General features: G+C 39.7%; 1 protein-coding gene across 1 annotated transcript in view; it reads right to left on the bottom strand.

Moving 5' to 3' along the window:
* Positions 1 to 225: 225 nt before the first annotated feature.
* The window catches only part of LOC121373615 (ubiquitin carboxyl-terminal hydrolase 8-like), a 77365-nt gene continuing 61727 nt past the window's right edge, over positions 226 to 15863 (bottom strand). Inside the window, exons 18-25 of the mRNA XM_041500313.1 lie at positions 15296 to 15400; positions 13268 to 13390; positions 11106 to 11219; positions 10191 to 10333; positions 9362 to 9491; positions 7564 to 7594; positions 2208 to 2296; positions 226 to 1610 (exon numbers count right to left, since the gene is read on the bottom strand). Coding sequence (XP_041356247.1) covers positions 1545 to 1610; positions 2208 to 2296; positions 7564 to 7594; positions 9362 to 9491; positions 10191 to 10333; positions 11106 to 11219; positions 13268 to 13390; positions 15296 to 15400 — 801 coding nt within the window. The 3' untranslated portion in view covers positions 226 to 1544. The remainder of the gene's footprint in view (positions 1611 to 2207; positions 2297 to 7563; positions 7595 to 9361; positions 9492 to 10190; positions 10334 to 11105; positions 11220 to 13267; positions 13391 to 15295; positions 15401 to 15863) is intronic.

Here is a 15863-nt window from a genome sequence, read left to right as displayed (position 1 = left end):
CTCCTCTCTCACACTAACAACAACCTAACCCACTGTCCTGGAAAGACAGCCCAGATAGCTGGTGTGTGCCCAGGACAGCGTGCTTGAACCTTAATTGGTTCGCAGCCCGGTACTTACACCAGATGATAATGAGACTAGGAATAAAGTAAAATAGCATTTTTTGGGTGGGGGTTATAGAACACTATTGCCTCAAGACATGGGTGTAAAAACAAAACAACAAGGCCAGATGAATTCTTGGAACAAACAAGCATGGAAGGGGAAAGACACTATGGGGTCCGGGCCATGCCTCTTAGAAAAAGGTAAAATAGCATTTTTTGGGTGGGGGGGCCAGATGAATTCTTGGAACAAACAAGCATGGACGGGGCAAGACACTAGGGGTCCGGGCCATGCCTCTTAGAATAAAGTAAAATAGCATTTTTTTGGGTGGGAGGCCAGATGAATTCTTGGAACAAACAAGCATGGAAGGGGCAAGACACTAGGGGGTCCGGGCCATGCCTCTTAGAATAAAGTAAAATAGCATTTTTTTGGGTGGGAGGCCAGATGAATTCTTGGAACAAACAAGCATGGAAGGGGCAAGACACTAGGGGGTCCGGGCCATGCCTCTTAGAATAAAGTAAAATATCATTATGGATCTTAATTCCAGCGTTGAACATGGATGCCAAATCATGCCATTGTATTGTATTCCACACATTCTACTTGTTTTCCCTCCATGTCTCACAGACCGATAATGTAACTGGCGGCAAGCATATAGTAAAATGACATAAAAAAATATCAGGGGGGAACTGCCTCCCTTGCCCCCTGCACTAGCTACTGCCCTGAATATAATTAAATGAGAGTGCTCTTCCTTGCCCCCTACACTAGCTACTGCCCTGAATATAATTAAATGAGAGTGCTCTTCCTTGCACGGGTACTCGAGTCCTGTGAACTGACTTGCTAGCCTCGGCCCGTACCCGAGTACGCGAGTACCCGAGGATACCCTAATAACTGCTGTAAGGAACTTTACGGGCAAAATGGGGTCGGGCAAACACCTTCATCAACATTGCTCAAAAGCAAAATATTTTAACCAAACAGTTATGTCCATATGTGGGTATGGGCAATTTTTGGCATGCTTCTTGGGCATAACATCTGACTTCGCCAGTTACAAGTTGCATGCATTCTGTTTGTGTGTGTGTGTTCAACAAATTTTCCATGTCAACAAATTAGAAAATGTATATATCCTAGGTCAGCCAATCAGAGGCTGTATATATCCTAGGTCAACCAATAAAAAAACACTCAGTATCTTCCAGGTGAACAATGGAAAAGTATATATCTTTCAGTTCAACCAATCACAAGCTGTCTATTTTCCAGTTCAGCCAATCACAAGCTGTCTATTTTCCAGTTCAGCCAATCACAAGCTGTTTATTTTTCAGTCCAGCCAATCAGAAGATGTTTATTTTTCAGTTCAGCCAATCACAAGCTGTCTATTTTCCAGTCCAGCCAATCACAAGCTGTGTATTCCTCAGGTCAACCAATCAGATGCTGCATTCATCTCTTGGACGAACCAATCACAAACGAGTAGATGGTGGCAACATTTCTATCGACGTGTAATACAGGAAGTACGCTGCCGGACTCTAAAATGACAGGAGAAAAAAATTAACAATTAGATCATCGGTGACGTGGGCCCAAATTAGATCATCGGTGACGTGGGCCCAAATTAGGTGTGTAGGAGAAACAAATTAATAATTACATCATCGGTGACGTGGCCCCAAATTAGGTGTGTAGGACAAACAAATTAACAATAGATCATCAGTGATGTGGTAAACAAATTAAATCCAGTTAATTTTATATAACAAAGACCGTATGCTAAATTTATAAAACTGATTGCATTCGAACATGCTTTTAGGACTAGTAATTTATGTAGATGCATAGCAATAAAATTAATATTACCTTCATGTCTGATGTGGACGTCTCGAAGACCATTCATGTAATAACATTAATATTGCCTTCAAATTTGAAGTGGACATCTCGTACAGAACTCATGGTTATAAAATTAATATTACCTTCACTTCTGAAGTGGACATGTCGTACACAACTCATGGTAATAAATTAACATTACCATCATTTATGAAGTGGACATGTCGTAGACCTCATGGTAATAAAATTAATATAACCTTCACTTCTGAAGTGGACATCTCTTACACAAATCACGGTAATATAATTAATATTACCTTCACTTCTGAAGTGGACATCTCGTAGACCTCATGATCGTCAAACTTGTGCCACCGTCTTGATTCGGGATTACGACAAAACGCTGTGTCTGAAAAACAACAACATCATCAAACTAATGCCTGGCACACACCTGCTGATTAATGCATGTACACACCTATCACATGCCTTTGAGAAGTCAAACTTATTTAGCAATGCAGGGCTTGAAACACAAAGTACAATATGGGCTGCTGTTATTATTTTAAGATAACAGGCCAAAAGAAAGATGACCGACTATGAAACAATATGGTCTGCTGTTATTATTTTAAGATAACACGTCAAAAGAAAGATGGCCGACTATGAAACAATATGGCCTGCTGTTATTATATTAAGATAACAGGCCAAAAGAAAGATGGCCGACTAAGAAACAATATGGCCTGCTGTTATTATATTAAGATAACAGGCCAAAAGAAAGATGGCCGGCTAAGAAACAATATGGTCTGCTGTTATTATATTAAGATAACAGGCCAAAAGAAAGATGGCCGACTAAGAAACAATATGGCCTGCTGTTATTATATTAAGATAACAGGCCAAAAGAAAGATGGCCGACTAAGAAACAATATGGCCTGCTGTTATTATTTTAAGATAACACGTCAAAAGAAAGATGGCCGACTATGAAACAATATGGTCTGCTGTTATTATTTTAAGATAACAGGCCACAATAAAGATGACCGACTATGAAACAATATGGCCTGCTGTTATTATATTAAGATAACAGGCCAAAATAAAGATGGCCGACTAAGAAACAATATGGCCTGCTGTTATTATATTAAGATAACACGTCAAAAGAAAGATGGCCGACTATGAAACAATATGGTCTGCTGTTATTATATTAAGATAACACGTCAAAAGAAAGATGACCGACTATGAAACAATATGGTCTGCTGTTATTATATTAAGATAACAGGTCAAAAGAAAGATGGCCGACTATGAAACAATATGGTCTGCTGTTATTATATTAAGATAACAGGCCAAAAGAAAGATGGCCGACTATGAAACAATATGGTCTGCTGTTATTATATTAAGATAACAGGCCAAAAGAAAGATGGCCGACTAAGAAACAATATGGCCTGCTGTTATTATTTTAAGATAACACGTCAAAAGAAAGATGGCCGACTATGAAACAATATGGTCTGCTGTTATTATTTTAAGATAACAGGCCAAAATAAAGATGACCGACTATGAAACAATATGGCCTGCTGTTATTATATTAAGATAACAGGCCAAAATAAAGATGGCCGACTAAGAAACAATATGGCCTGCTGTTATTATATTAAGATAACACGTCAAAAGAAAGATGACCGACTATGAAACAATATGGTCTGCTGTTATTATATTAAGATAACAGGTCAAAAGAAAGATGACCGACTATGAAACAATATGGTCTGCTGTTATTATATTAAGATAACAGGCCAAAAGAAAGATGGCCGACTATGAAACAATATGGTCTGCTGTTATTATTTTAAGATAACAGACCAAAATAAAGATGGCCGACTAAGAAACAATATGGTCTGCTGTTATTATTTTAAGATAACAGACCAAAATAAAGATGGCCGACTAAGAAACAATATGGCCTGCTGATATTATTTTAAGATAACCGACCAAAATAAAGATGACCGACTATGAAACAATATGGCTTGCTGTTATTATATTAAGATAACAGGCCAAAAGAAAGATGGCCGACTATGAAACAATATGGCCTGCTGTTATTATATTAAGATAACAGGCCAAAAGAAAGATGGCCGACTATGAAACAATATGGCCTGCTGTTATATTAAGATAACAGGCCAAAAGAAAGATGGCCGACTAAGAAACAATATGGCCTGCTGTTATTATTTTAAGATAACACGTCAAAAGAAAGATGGCCGACTATGAAACAATATGGCCTGCTGTTATTATATTAAGATAACACGTCAAAAGAAAGATGGCCGACTAAGAAACAATATGGTCTGCTGTTATTATTTTAAGATAACAGGCCAAAAGAAAGATGACCGACTATGAAACAATATGGCCTGCTGTTATTATATTAAGATAACAGGCCAAAAGAAAGATGGCCGACTAAGAAACAATATGGCCTGCTGTTATTATATTAAGATAACAGGCCAAAAGAAAGATGGCCGACTATGAAACAATATGGTCTGCTGTTATTATTTTAAGATAACAGGCCAAAAGAAAGATGGCCGACTAAGAAACAATATGGCCTGCTGTTATTATTTTAAGATAACAGGCCAAAAGAAAGATGACCGACTATGAAACAATATGGCCTGCTGTTGTTATATTAAGATAACACGTCAAAAGAAAGATGGCCGGCTAAGAAACAATATGGTCTGCTGTTATTATTTTAAGATAACATGCCAAAAGAAAGAAGGCCGGCTAAGAAACAATATGGCCTGCTGTTATTATTTTAAGATAACAAGCCAAAATAAAGATGGCCGACTAAGAAACAATATGGCCTGCTGTTGTTATATTAAGATAACACGTCAAAAGAAAGATGACCGACTATGAAACAATATGGCCAACTGTTATTATTTTAAGATAAGTCCAAAAGAAAGATGGCTGGCTAAGAAACAATATGGGCTGATGGAGGGTTTGATACTGTGTGTGGAAATTTGTTTACAAGTTTGTTTTGTTTAACAACACCACTAGAGCACACTGATTAATTAATCATCGGCTATTAGATGTCAAACATACATGTATAGCAATTCTGACACGTAGCCATCAGAGGAAACCTGTTATATTTTTTTTCTAATGCAGCAAGGGGTCTTTTATAAGCACTTTCCCACAGACAGGAAAGCACATACCACAGCCTTTGACCAGTTTAGGTGCACTGGTTGGAATGAGAAAAAACTCAATCAATTGAATGGAATCAGTCGAAAATTAGGAACGTATATATGTTGGAATACCTATAATACACTACACTTCACTAAAAAACCCAGTAAAGTTTTGTTTTATTTAACGACACCACTAGAGCACATTGATTTTTTATCTTATCATCGGCTATTGGACGTCAAACATATGGTCATTCTGAGACTGTTTTTAGGGAAAAACCGCTGTCACCACATAGTCTACTCTTTTACGATAGCAGGCTTCCCAGACACTTGTACATATTAAAATATAGGAAATATAGGAATTTGCATACCAAAATATAGGAGTTTTATAGGAATTTTGAGGTCAAATATAGGAGTTTTATAGGAAAATGTGGCCCAATTATCATGATTATAGGCATTTTATATGGATTTCTAAAGACATTTACATTACTAATGGTATGTTCTTACCTTGCATATGTAGGCTACACAAGTTATCATCTACTACCTCAACAAACAGTATTGAAAATTAGCAGTCACCCGGTTGGCTATGACCGACTATGAATTTCACAAAGGTAGCCCGTTGGGTAACCATCGATTTTAGAGTCTGGCGAATATGGTACCAGGTGAAAAATAAACGCACTAAAACTGAATCGAATGTGACAAAACACACCGCTATTGTGCTGGCACGAACTACAGATCTGGCAACAGACATTATTACAGAACATGTTCTATAATATTTTGACAACGCCAGACTTAACAGACTCAGCCTCAGCTTCTGATATTTTGGTCCGAGGCTTTAAAAAAATATAGCTCAAAACGTATTGCAAACAAATCATGGCTTTTTTTTAAGTTGTAGGTTTAATGGACTGGATACGCCATAATTACTTAGTAGACCTACTTTTTGACATTATTCAATGTTCTGGTACAAATTAATCGAATTTAATTAGCTTATATTATTCTGGGACAAAATCAAATTTTATCGTGTACTTTTAACTCATTCTAACAATGAAATGTTCCATTACTACATGGATTATTTCAAAAGTCAGTCAACATGTAGGCCTAAAAATAAAATTCATATAAAAACATATTAATTTATTAAATTATAAACTCATATCATCTGTAATAACGTTTTTGGGGGTAAAAAATTCAGTGTAAATAAAAATAATATATATTTATAAAACTACATAGGATAAATTTAAGATAATCTGAATGACAAAAACCATAATACGAGATCAGGGCCGTATCTCTGCACAATGCAGAGTCGATTGGGTATTTAGCAAAATAGTGGATGATTCCATGAATCTTTATCTACTGTCTCATCTTTAGGACAGCCACTCCCAAGGAGATCTTGTACTGGAGTGTCCGCCATATTGAACCACCTCTCCACAGGTGCACAAAGAATACTGCCATTCCCAGACTAATATACTAAAACATGTGCAGTTCTACCTTTAGTCTCTTTGTATTGCATTATCAATTACTTCAGAGATATGCAAGTGAAGCTGCATACCTTGGCTGTTCTAGCATTTTTCTTTTGTATACCTGTATTAAAAATTATATTTAATCTGTATCATTTAATGGTAACTTTTAAAGTAACTTTTATTTATACTGGACTATTTTTTTTCTTTAAATGTGATTTGGGTTGGTATGGGTTTAAAACGTAATAATATGTTTCTAATATGAATTTTAACTTTATTCGTTATGAAGTTACATGCCAATTCATCATTTTCCTTTTGACGCAAATGACTATATTATACATGGTTATATATACACATGGTTATTATTCAACAAAGAACATTCTAGTTTTGATTTTGCCTATGCAGTTAAATTGGAGGGCTAGTTGAATTTGAGAAGGGCCAGTAAGATTTTTCTTCAACTGGCCCTGCTAGCGACCATGGTTTTCATGTTAATTTTCAACCCTGAACAAATATACACTAAGGCTTGCCAGCAGTCCATGCCGATATCCAGGATAATTTGAAAGTTGGTGCACATTCAAAGCATCTTCTGAATTTCAGTGAAGGCTGGCTGCCTTTCACTGCGAATATAACTCGGTAACATATTTTATTCATCAGCATTTTGGCAAAGCAATTGAGTCAAATATAGGAAATATAGGAAACGAATCTCAATATAGGAGTTTTATAGGATCCTATAAAAAATATAGGAAATATAGGAAATTAATCTCAATATAGGAGTTTTATAGGATCCTATAAAAAATATAGGAAATATAGGAGGTCTGGGAGGCCTGCGATAGGCAGCAAGGGATCTTTTATTTGTGCTTCCCAGGATAGCACAAACCATGGCCTTTGTTGAACCAGTTAAAGATCACTGGTCAATGCAAGTGGTTTACACCTATCCATTTGGATTTGGAGTCGGTATCTGGTTAAAAATCCCATGCCTCGACTGAGATCCGAACCCAGTACCTACCAGCCTGCAGACCGATGGTCTAACCACGACGCCACCGAGGCTGGTACACTTCACTAAATATAAATATAACAAACTTCAAAGTGATACTTACAATGGCCTCCTTCCATTGTTCCATAGTGGTTCTGAAAGAAGATTAAAAAAACACTATATGTAAGGCCAAACAAAATAAATTTCTGGTATCTGGTCTGCACGCGCGTCGATTTTGACCCTCGATCATCAACATTTAAAATATAAAAAAATTCCTGCTGTATAACGTGGATATTTGCTGGGCAATCCATGCTTCAAATTGTTTTTTAAAAATTAAAAAAAAAAAAATTAAAATTAAAAAGCTGCATTGTCACATCAATTTTGGAATTTTGGTCTGATCAGATACAGACTTTTTGTTTGGCCTAAATACTTTTTCTTTTTGTTTAACAACACCACTAGAGCACATTAATTTATTGATCGTCGGCTGTTGTATGTCAAACATTTTGTAATTCTGACATACAGTCTTAGAGAGGAAACCCGCTACATATATATGTACATGTAAATACACACACAATGTTAAAGACATATTACAATCAGTTTTTCGTGACGTCATATTCAGTGTTTTAGTGTTGTGAAGTCACAATCACACATGAAAACACGTAACTATTTTTGATTCAATAGTGTGCCAATGTCATGATATAATGCCAGCACCGGTCTCATAAAAAAGGTTGTTTTGTTTAACAACACCACTAGAGCACATTGATTTATTAATCATCGGCTATTGGATGTCAAACATTTGATCATTCTGACTTATAGTCCCATTTTTCCATTAATAGCAAGAGGTCTTTAAATGCACCATCCCACAGACAGGATATCACATACCACAGCCTTTGATATACCAGTCGTGGTGCACTGGCTGGAACGAGAAATAGTCCAACGAGCCAACCGACAGGGATCGATCCCAGACTGACTGTACATCAGACGAGGACTTACCCTAAATATCAAATAATACCTCGTGAAATAAAAATATCAAATATTACAGTGTAAAATAAAAAATATTAAATATCACAGTGTGAAATAAAAAATATCAAATATTACAGTGTGAAATAAAAAATATCAAATATCACAGTGTGAAATAAAAATCAAATATCACAGTGTGAAATAAAATATATTAAATATCACAGTGTGAAATAAAATATATTAAATATCAGAGTGTGAAATAAAAAATATTAAATATCACAGTGTGAAATAAAAAATATTAAATATTACAGTGTGAAATAAAAAATATTAAATATTACAGTGTGAAATAAAAAATATCAAATATTATAGTGTGAAATAAAAAATATTAAATATTACAGTGGCCTTTGATATAACAGTCATAGTGTACTGGCTGGAATGAGATATAGCGCAATGGGCCCACCGATGGGGATCGATCCCAGACTGACTACACATCAGACGAGGGCTTTACCACTAGGCTATGTCCCACCACTCACAAGACATGAAATGAAGCACTTAACACATTACAGTTATATAGCGTCGAACATATGCTTAAGGACCACACAGATATTGAGGGAGGAATCCACTGTAGTCACTTCATGGGCTACTCTTTTCGATTAGCAGCAATGGATCTTTTATATGCACCATCCCCCAGACAGGATAGTACATACCACTGACTTTGTTACACCAACTGTGGAGCACTGGCATAAATAAGAAATAGCCCAATGGACCCACCGACGGGGATCGATCCTAGACTGATCATAAGAAATGACAACTCACAGACACGCCGTACAGGTTGTATCTACTCTTCGGTTTGATGCCCTGGACCCTCCCCCAGACTGGATAGTACATACCACGGAATGAGAAATAGCCCAATGGTTCCACCGACGGGGACTGATCCCAGATCATAAGAAATGACAACTCACAGACACGCCGTACAGGTTGTATCTACTCTTCGGTTTGATGCCCTGGACCCAGTCGGTCAGCTCGAGGTCAGACAGTGGGAAATCAACGTAGCTGGTCGTCTTCTGAACCCACATGCCGTCCCGGACAAACCTGAAATTCAAACACAAACCGGAATTAATAAAATAATTATTCTGTCCCTGGCGAAGAGGCTACATAATCTTGTTTATGAGAAACTGAAGTCAAAATCTAAGTTTAAATCTGCTTAGACCTATCTGAAGTAAAAAGTACTTTATTCAAGTTTAGACCAATTAGAACTGCATACCTGTTTAGACCAATCAGATTTAGACCCATCAGAAGAGTAGTGTATACCTGTCTAGACCAATCAGAAGTAGTGTAAACTTGTCTCGACCAATCAGAAGTAGAGTATACTAGTCTAGACCAATCAGAAGTAGTGTATACCTGTCTAGACCAATCAGAAGTAGTGTATACCTGTCTAGACCAATCAGAAGTAGTGTATGCCTGTCTAAATCAGAAGTAGTGTATACTTGTCTAGACCAATCAGATGTAGTGTATACCTCTCTAGACCACTCAGAAGTAGTGTATACTTGTCTAGACCAATCAGAAGTAGTGTATACCTGTCTAGACCAATCAGAAGTAGTGTATACCTGTCTAGACCAATCAGTATACCTGTCTAGACCAATCAGAAGTAGTGTACACTTGTCTAGACCAATCAGAAGAACAATCAGAAGTAGTGTATACTTGTCTAGACCCATCAGAAGTAGTGTATGTCTGTCTAGATCAATCAGAAGTAGTGTATATTTGTCTAGACCAATGAGATGTAGTGTATACCTGTTCAGACCAATGAGAAGTATTGGGGGTAGTTTCCAGATGTCTATTTTCTTGGTTGCGTCTCTGTCGACCTTGCAACGTGGACACCGCCACTTGCTGTCTCCGGTGAGCCGCTCCGGTTTAAGAAACTCTCGGATACAGTCCTGCAAACAAGTTTGGCAGACAAACTGATAAACATTTATTTCGATAAACAACACCACTAGTCACTAGAGCTCGTTGATTTAGCAGCAAAAGAGGTTAGTGAAGTGAAGATCAATCAACAACTTACACCTTATCTTCCTGCTTTTATTTGTGTGTATGTTGGTCTGTCTCTCTATTTATCTCTTCCCCCCCCCTCTCCCTCCCTCTCAACTCTCTCTCATCTCTCTCTGTCTGTCTGTCTCTCTCTCTCTCTCCCCATCCGTCTGTCCGTCCATCCACTCTGCCTCAACTTTCTCTCCCTCTCTCCCTCTCTCAACTCTCTCTCTCTCTCTCTCTCTCTCTCAAATCTCTATCTCTCTCTCTCCCAGCCCCTACATACAATATAACAAGCCCCTACTTACACTGCATCAAGCCTCTGCTTACACTGTATCAAGCCCCTACCTTACACTGTATCAAGCCCATAAATACACTGTATCAAGCCCCTACTTACACTGTATCAAGCCCCTACATACACTGTATCAAGCCTTTACATACACTGTATCAAGCCCCTACATACACTGTATCAAGTATTTACATACACTGTATCGAGCCCCTACATACACTGTATCAAGCCCCTACATACACTGTATCGAGCCCCTACATACACTGTATCAAGCCCCTACATACACTATCAAGCCCCTACATACACTGTATCAAGCCCCTACTTACACTGTATCAAGCCCCTACTTACACTGTATCAAGCCCCTACTTACACTGTATCAAGCCTATACTTACACTGAGTGAACACTTCGATGACGAAGGTATAGGCACAGACAGAAACATGAAAGTCTGGAATGTCTTCGACTGCTTGCCGCAACTCTTACACTGTAGTGTTGACTTCAGTTGCCCCTAGCAACAAGAACGAAAAACATAAAAAAGGAGACCAGCTGTCACTAACAATGTATTTAAAACATAGGGGCATGTGTCTGGTATTCCGATATCGAAATTGTATCTCTGCACAAGGCAGAGTCAAAGGATAATTTAGGCAAAGTCATGATTGCTTCCATGATCCGTAACAGGATGTTTCGTCCCCCCTCCTGCACCGCCCCTAGGAGATAAGAAACATGGACTTTCATCCCTCTTGCACCGCCCCTTGGAGATTCGTAACAGGGTGTTTCGTCCCTCCTGCACCGCCCCTAGATCCGTAACAGGGTGTTTCGTCCCTCCTGCACCGCCCATAGAAGATCAGTAAAAGGATGTTTCGTCCCTCCTGCACCGCCCCTAGGAGATCCCCCACAGGATGTTTCGTCCCTCCTGCACCGCCCATAGAAGATCCGTAAAAGGATGTTTCGTCCCTCCTGCACCGCTCCTAGGAGATCCGTAACAGAGTGTTTCGTCCCTCCTGCACCGCCCCTAGGAGATCCCCCACAGGATGTTTCGTCCCTCCTGCACCGCCCATAGAAGATCCGTAAAAGGATGTTTCGTCCCTCCTGCACCACCCCTTGGAGATTCGTAACAGGGTGTTTTGTCCCTCCTGCACCGCCCCTAGGAGATAGTAACGGTGTTTCGTCCCTCCTGCACCGCCCCTAGGATTAACATAACAGGGTGTTTTGTCCCTCCTGCACCACCCCTAGGAGATCCCCCACAGGATGTTTCGTCCCTCCTGCACCGCCCATAGAAGATCCGTAAAAGGATGTTTCGTCCCTCCTGCATCGCTCCTAGGAGATCCCCCACAGGATGTTTCGTCCCTCCTGCACCGCCCATAGAAGATCCGTAAAAGGATGTTTCGTCCCTCCTGCACCGCCCCTAGGAGATCCCCCACAGGATGTTTCGTCCCTCCTGCACCGCCCCTAGGAGATCCCCCACAGGATGTTTCGTCCCTCCTGCACCGCCCATAGAAGATCCGTAAAAGGATGTTTCGTCCCTCCTGCACCACCCCTTGGAGATTCGTAACAGGGTGTTTTGTCCCTCCTGCACCGCCCCTAGGAGATAGTAACGGTGTTTCGTCCCTCCTGCACCGCCCCTAGGATTAACATAACAGGGTGTTTTGTCCCTCCTGCACCACCCCTAGGAGATCCCCCACAGGATGTTTCGTCCCTCCTGCACCGCCCATAGAAGATCCGTAAAAGGATGTTTCGTCCCTCCTGCACCGCTCCTAGGAGATCCGTAACAGAGTGTTTCGTCCCTCCTGCACCGCCCCTAGGAGATCCCCCACAGGATGTTTCGTCCCTCCTGCACCGCCCATAGAAGATCCGTAAAAGGATGTTTCGTCCCTCCTGCACCACCCCTTGGAGATTCGTAACAGGGTGTTTTGTCCCTCCTGCACCGCCCCTAGGAGATAGTAACGGTGTTTCGTCCCTCCTGCACCGCCCCTAGGAGATCCCCCACAGGATGTTTCGTCCCTCCTGCACCGCCCCTAGGAGATCCCCCACAGGATGTTTCGTCCCTCCTGCACCGCCCCTAGGAGATCCCCCACAGGATGTTTCGTCCCTCCTGCACCGCCCATAGAAGATCCGTAAAAGGATGTTTCGTCCCTCCTGCACCACCCCTTGGAGATTCGTAACAGGGTGTTTTGTCCCTCCTGCACCGCCCCTAGGAGATAGTAACGGTGTTTCGTCCCTCCTGCACCGCCCCTAGGATTAACATAACAGGGTGTTTTGTCCCTCCTGCACCACCCCTAGGAGATCCCCCACAGGGTGTTTTGTCCCTACTGCACCGCACATAGGAGATACATAACAGGGTGTTTCATCCCTCCTGCACAGTAACTCAACGTGTTATTTAAATCTATGCATATTACTAATAAATAACAATGTAGGCCAGTTAATAGACCGGTTCTGACCTGAAATAGCTCCACAATAATAGACTAGTGGACAAGTTTGTAAGCAGACTGGTTCGTACCTGAATAATCTCCACAATAAAAGACTAGTGGACAAGTTTGTAACTAGACTGGTTGGTACCTGAAATAGCTCCACAATAATAGACCGGTGCAGCAACTTATAGTTTTTCCACGCTAGATCGGCAGCTTGTTGATCGGGAAAGTTATCATTATCCTGGTCCGGTATCGATGGACGGCGTTTTACCTGCAAACAAAATAAACAAAAAGAAAACAGTTATGGGTTTTTTCCCATCTTTTGAATATGCCCTTCAAAATTTCTGCTAAAACCCCCCCAAAATATGGATTATTTATAATAACCAAATAAAGAATTTAATTTGTTACAAGTGACAATCATGGTAAATGTCTATTTTATGATCATGAAAATAGCCTATACAGGGTTTAAGCTTTCACTTGCCAAATCACCAAATGCAAATTAAAGTTGAATTTGCCAAATATATTTCATTACTAATTTACCGCCATTTTTGAGGTTTGCCTAAATGAAACTTGAATTTGGCAACAGATGTTCTCAGTAAATTCGCCAAACTGTTTATTATTTTATTATTTACCCCCCCCCCACCCCCACCCCCCTCAAAGTATGCATCTTATCTGTTGTGTATTGGAGCTAATGTACTACAGACACCAGAACAACCACAAACACAAGAACAACCACAAAGTTGTTTTGTTTAACGACACCACTAGAGCACATTGATTGATTCACCATCGGCTATTGGATGTCAAACATTTGGTAATTTTGACATATAGTCTGAGAGGAAACGTAAATTTTTCCATTAGTATCAAGGGATATTTTATATGCACCATCCTACAGACAGGATAGCACATACCACGGTCTTTGACATACCAGTCATGGTGCACTCTCTGGAGTGAGAAACAGCCCAATGGGCCCACCAACAGAGATTGATCCAACACCAGCTGCAATTACCACTGAGCTACGTCCCAACCCGATCAAATAGTCAAGATTTTCCAGGAGAAAGGTTCTCTTGGGCAGGTGAACAGGAGACTTGATCAAATAGTCAATATTTTCCAGGAGAAAGGTTCTCTTGGGCAGGTGAGCAGGAGACTTGATCAAATAGTCAAGATTTTCCAGGAGAAAGGTTCTCTTGGGCAGATGAGCAGGAGACTTGATCAAATAGTCAAGATTTTCCAGGAAAAAGGTTCTCTTGGGCAGGTGAACAGGAGACTTGATCAAATACCGGGAGTCTCCTGCGGAATCCTGGGATAGGACGTAGCCCAGTGGAAAAGCGCTCGTCTGGTGTGCGGTCAGTTTAGGATCTATTCTCATTGGTGGCTCACTGAGCTATTTCTTGTTCAAGTCAGTCACCACGACTGGTGTAACAAAGGCCGTGGTATATGCTATCCTGTATGTGGGATGCTACATATGAAAGCAGGGTTTCTGCTAGAGGGTAAAACGGGTAAGGCATAATATTAAAATGTTTTTGCTTTTTTTTTATTTTATTAAGTTAACCTTTTGACAAAATTAATTACTCTTATCAGTACTGTGTGATTTTCTTAAACCTAACCTACTTTCTTTCTGCGGGAGCCCCCCGCCCCACCCCCACCTTAGCCCCTGTTAACTGTGGTCCATAGCACCATAACCAAAAATGTCTCTCTAGCAGACACACTGCTAATTGAAAAGAGTAGCCCATTGTGTGGCAGCAGCAGGTTTCCTCTCAATATCTGTGTGGTCCTTAACCATATGTCGAATGCCACATAGCCTAACTAAAATGTTTTGAGTGCATCATTAAATAAAACATTTGCCTCTTTCCTAATAAATCTGGGAAGGTTAAAGTTTGTTTGTTTTGTTTAACAACATCACTGGAGGACAATGATTGTTTAATCATCGGCTATTGGATGTCAAACATTTGTTAATTCGTCATCAGAGGAAAACCGCTACATTTTTCCTAATGCAGCAATGGATCTTTTATATGAACCATCCCACAGACAGGATAGCACATACCATGGTCTTTGATATACCAGTCGTGGTGCACTGAATGAGAGATAGCCCAATGAGCCTACCAACACTGGGAAGATTGACAGATCTGCATAATGACTAAGGAAGTGTGCTTAATATGACCAGACAGTGGGAACTGACCTCATTGAGTCCCTCGTGCAAACCGTCGAGCAGGAAGGTGAGGAATTCCTGGGAGTCTTGTTGCTCGTACCCAGCAAACATCGGGTTGTACTTGCCGACAGTGAGCTGAAACAAAAATCACTCACACTCTTATAATTAACGTTAGTAATCGTGGTCCATATCTAAACTCTTATAATTAACGTTAGTAATCCTGGTCCATATCTAAACTCTTATAATTAACATTTAATTTAATAATCGTGGTTCATATTTAAACTCTTATAATTAACGTTAGTAATTGAGGTTCATATCTAAACTCTTATAATTAACATTTAATTTAATAATCCTGGTCCATATCTAAACTCTTATAATTAACATTTAATTTAATAATCGTGGTTCATATTTAAACTCTTATAATTAACGTTAGTAATTGAGGTTCATATCTAAACTCTTATAATTAACATTTATTTAGTAATCCTGGTTCGTATCATAACTCTTATAATCAATGTTAGTAATCTTGGTTCAAATTGAAACTCTTATAATTAATGTTAGTAAACCTGGTCCGTATCGAAACTCTTATAATTAACATTCA

Source organism: Gigantopelta aegis, chromosome 5 (genome assembly GCF_016097555.1).
Source record: "Gigantopelta aegis isolate Gae_Host chromosome 5, Gae_host_genome, whole genome shotgun sequence".
NCBI lineage: Eukaryota > Metazoa > Mollusca > Gastropoda > Neomphalida > Peltospiridae > Gigantopelta > Gigantopelta aegis.
This window is presented reverse-complemented; position numbering and strand designations above follow the sequence as displayed.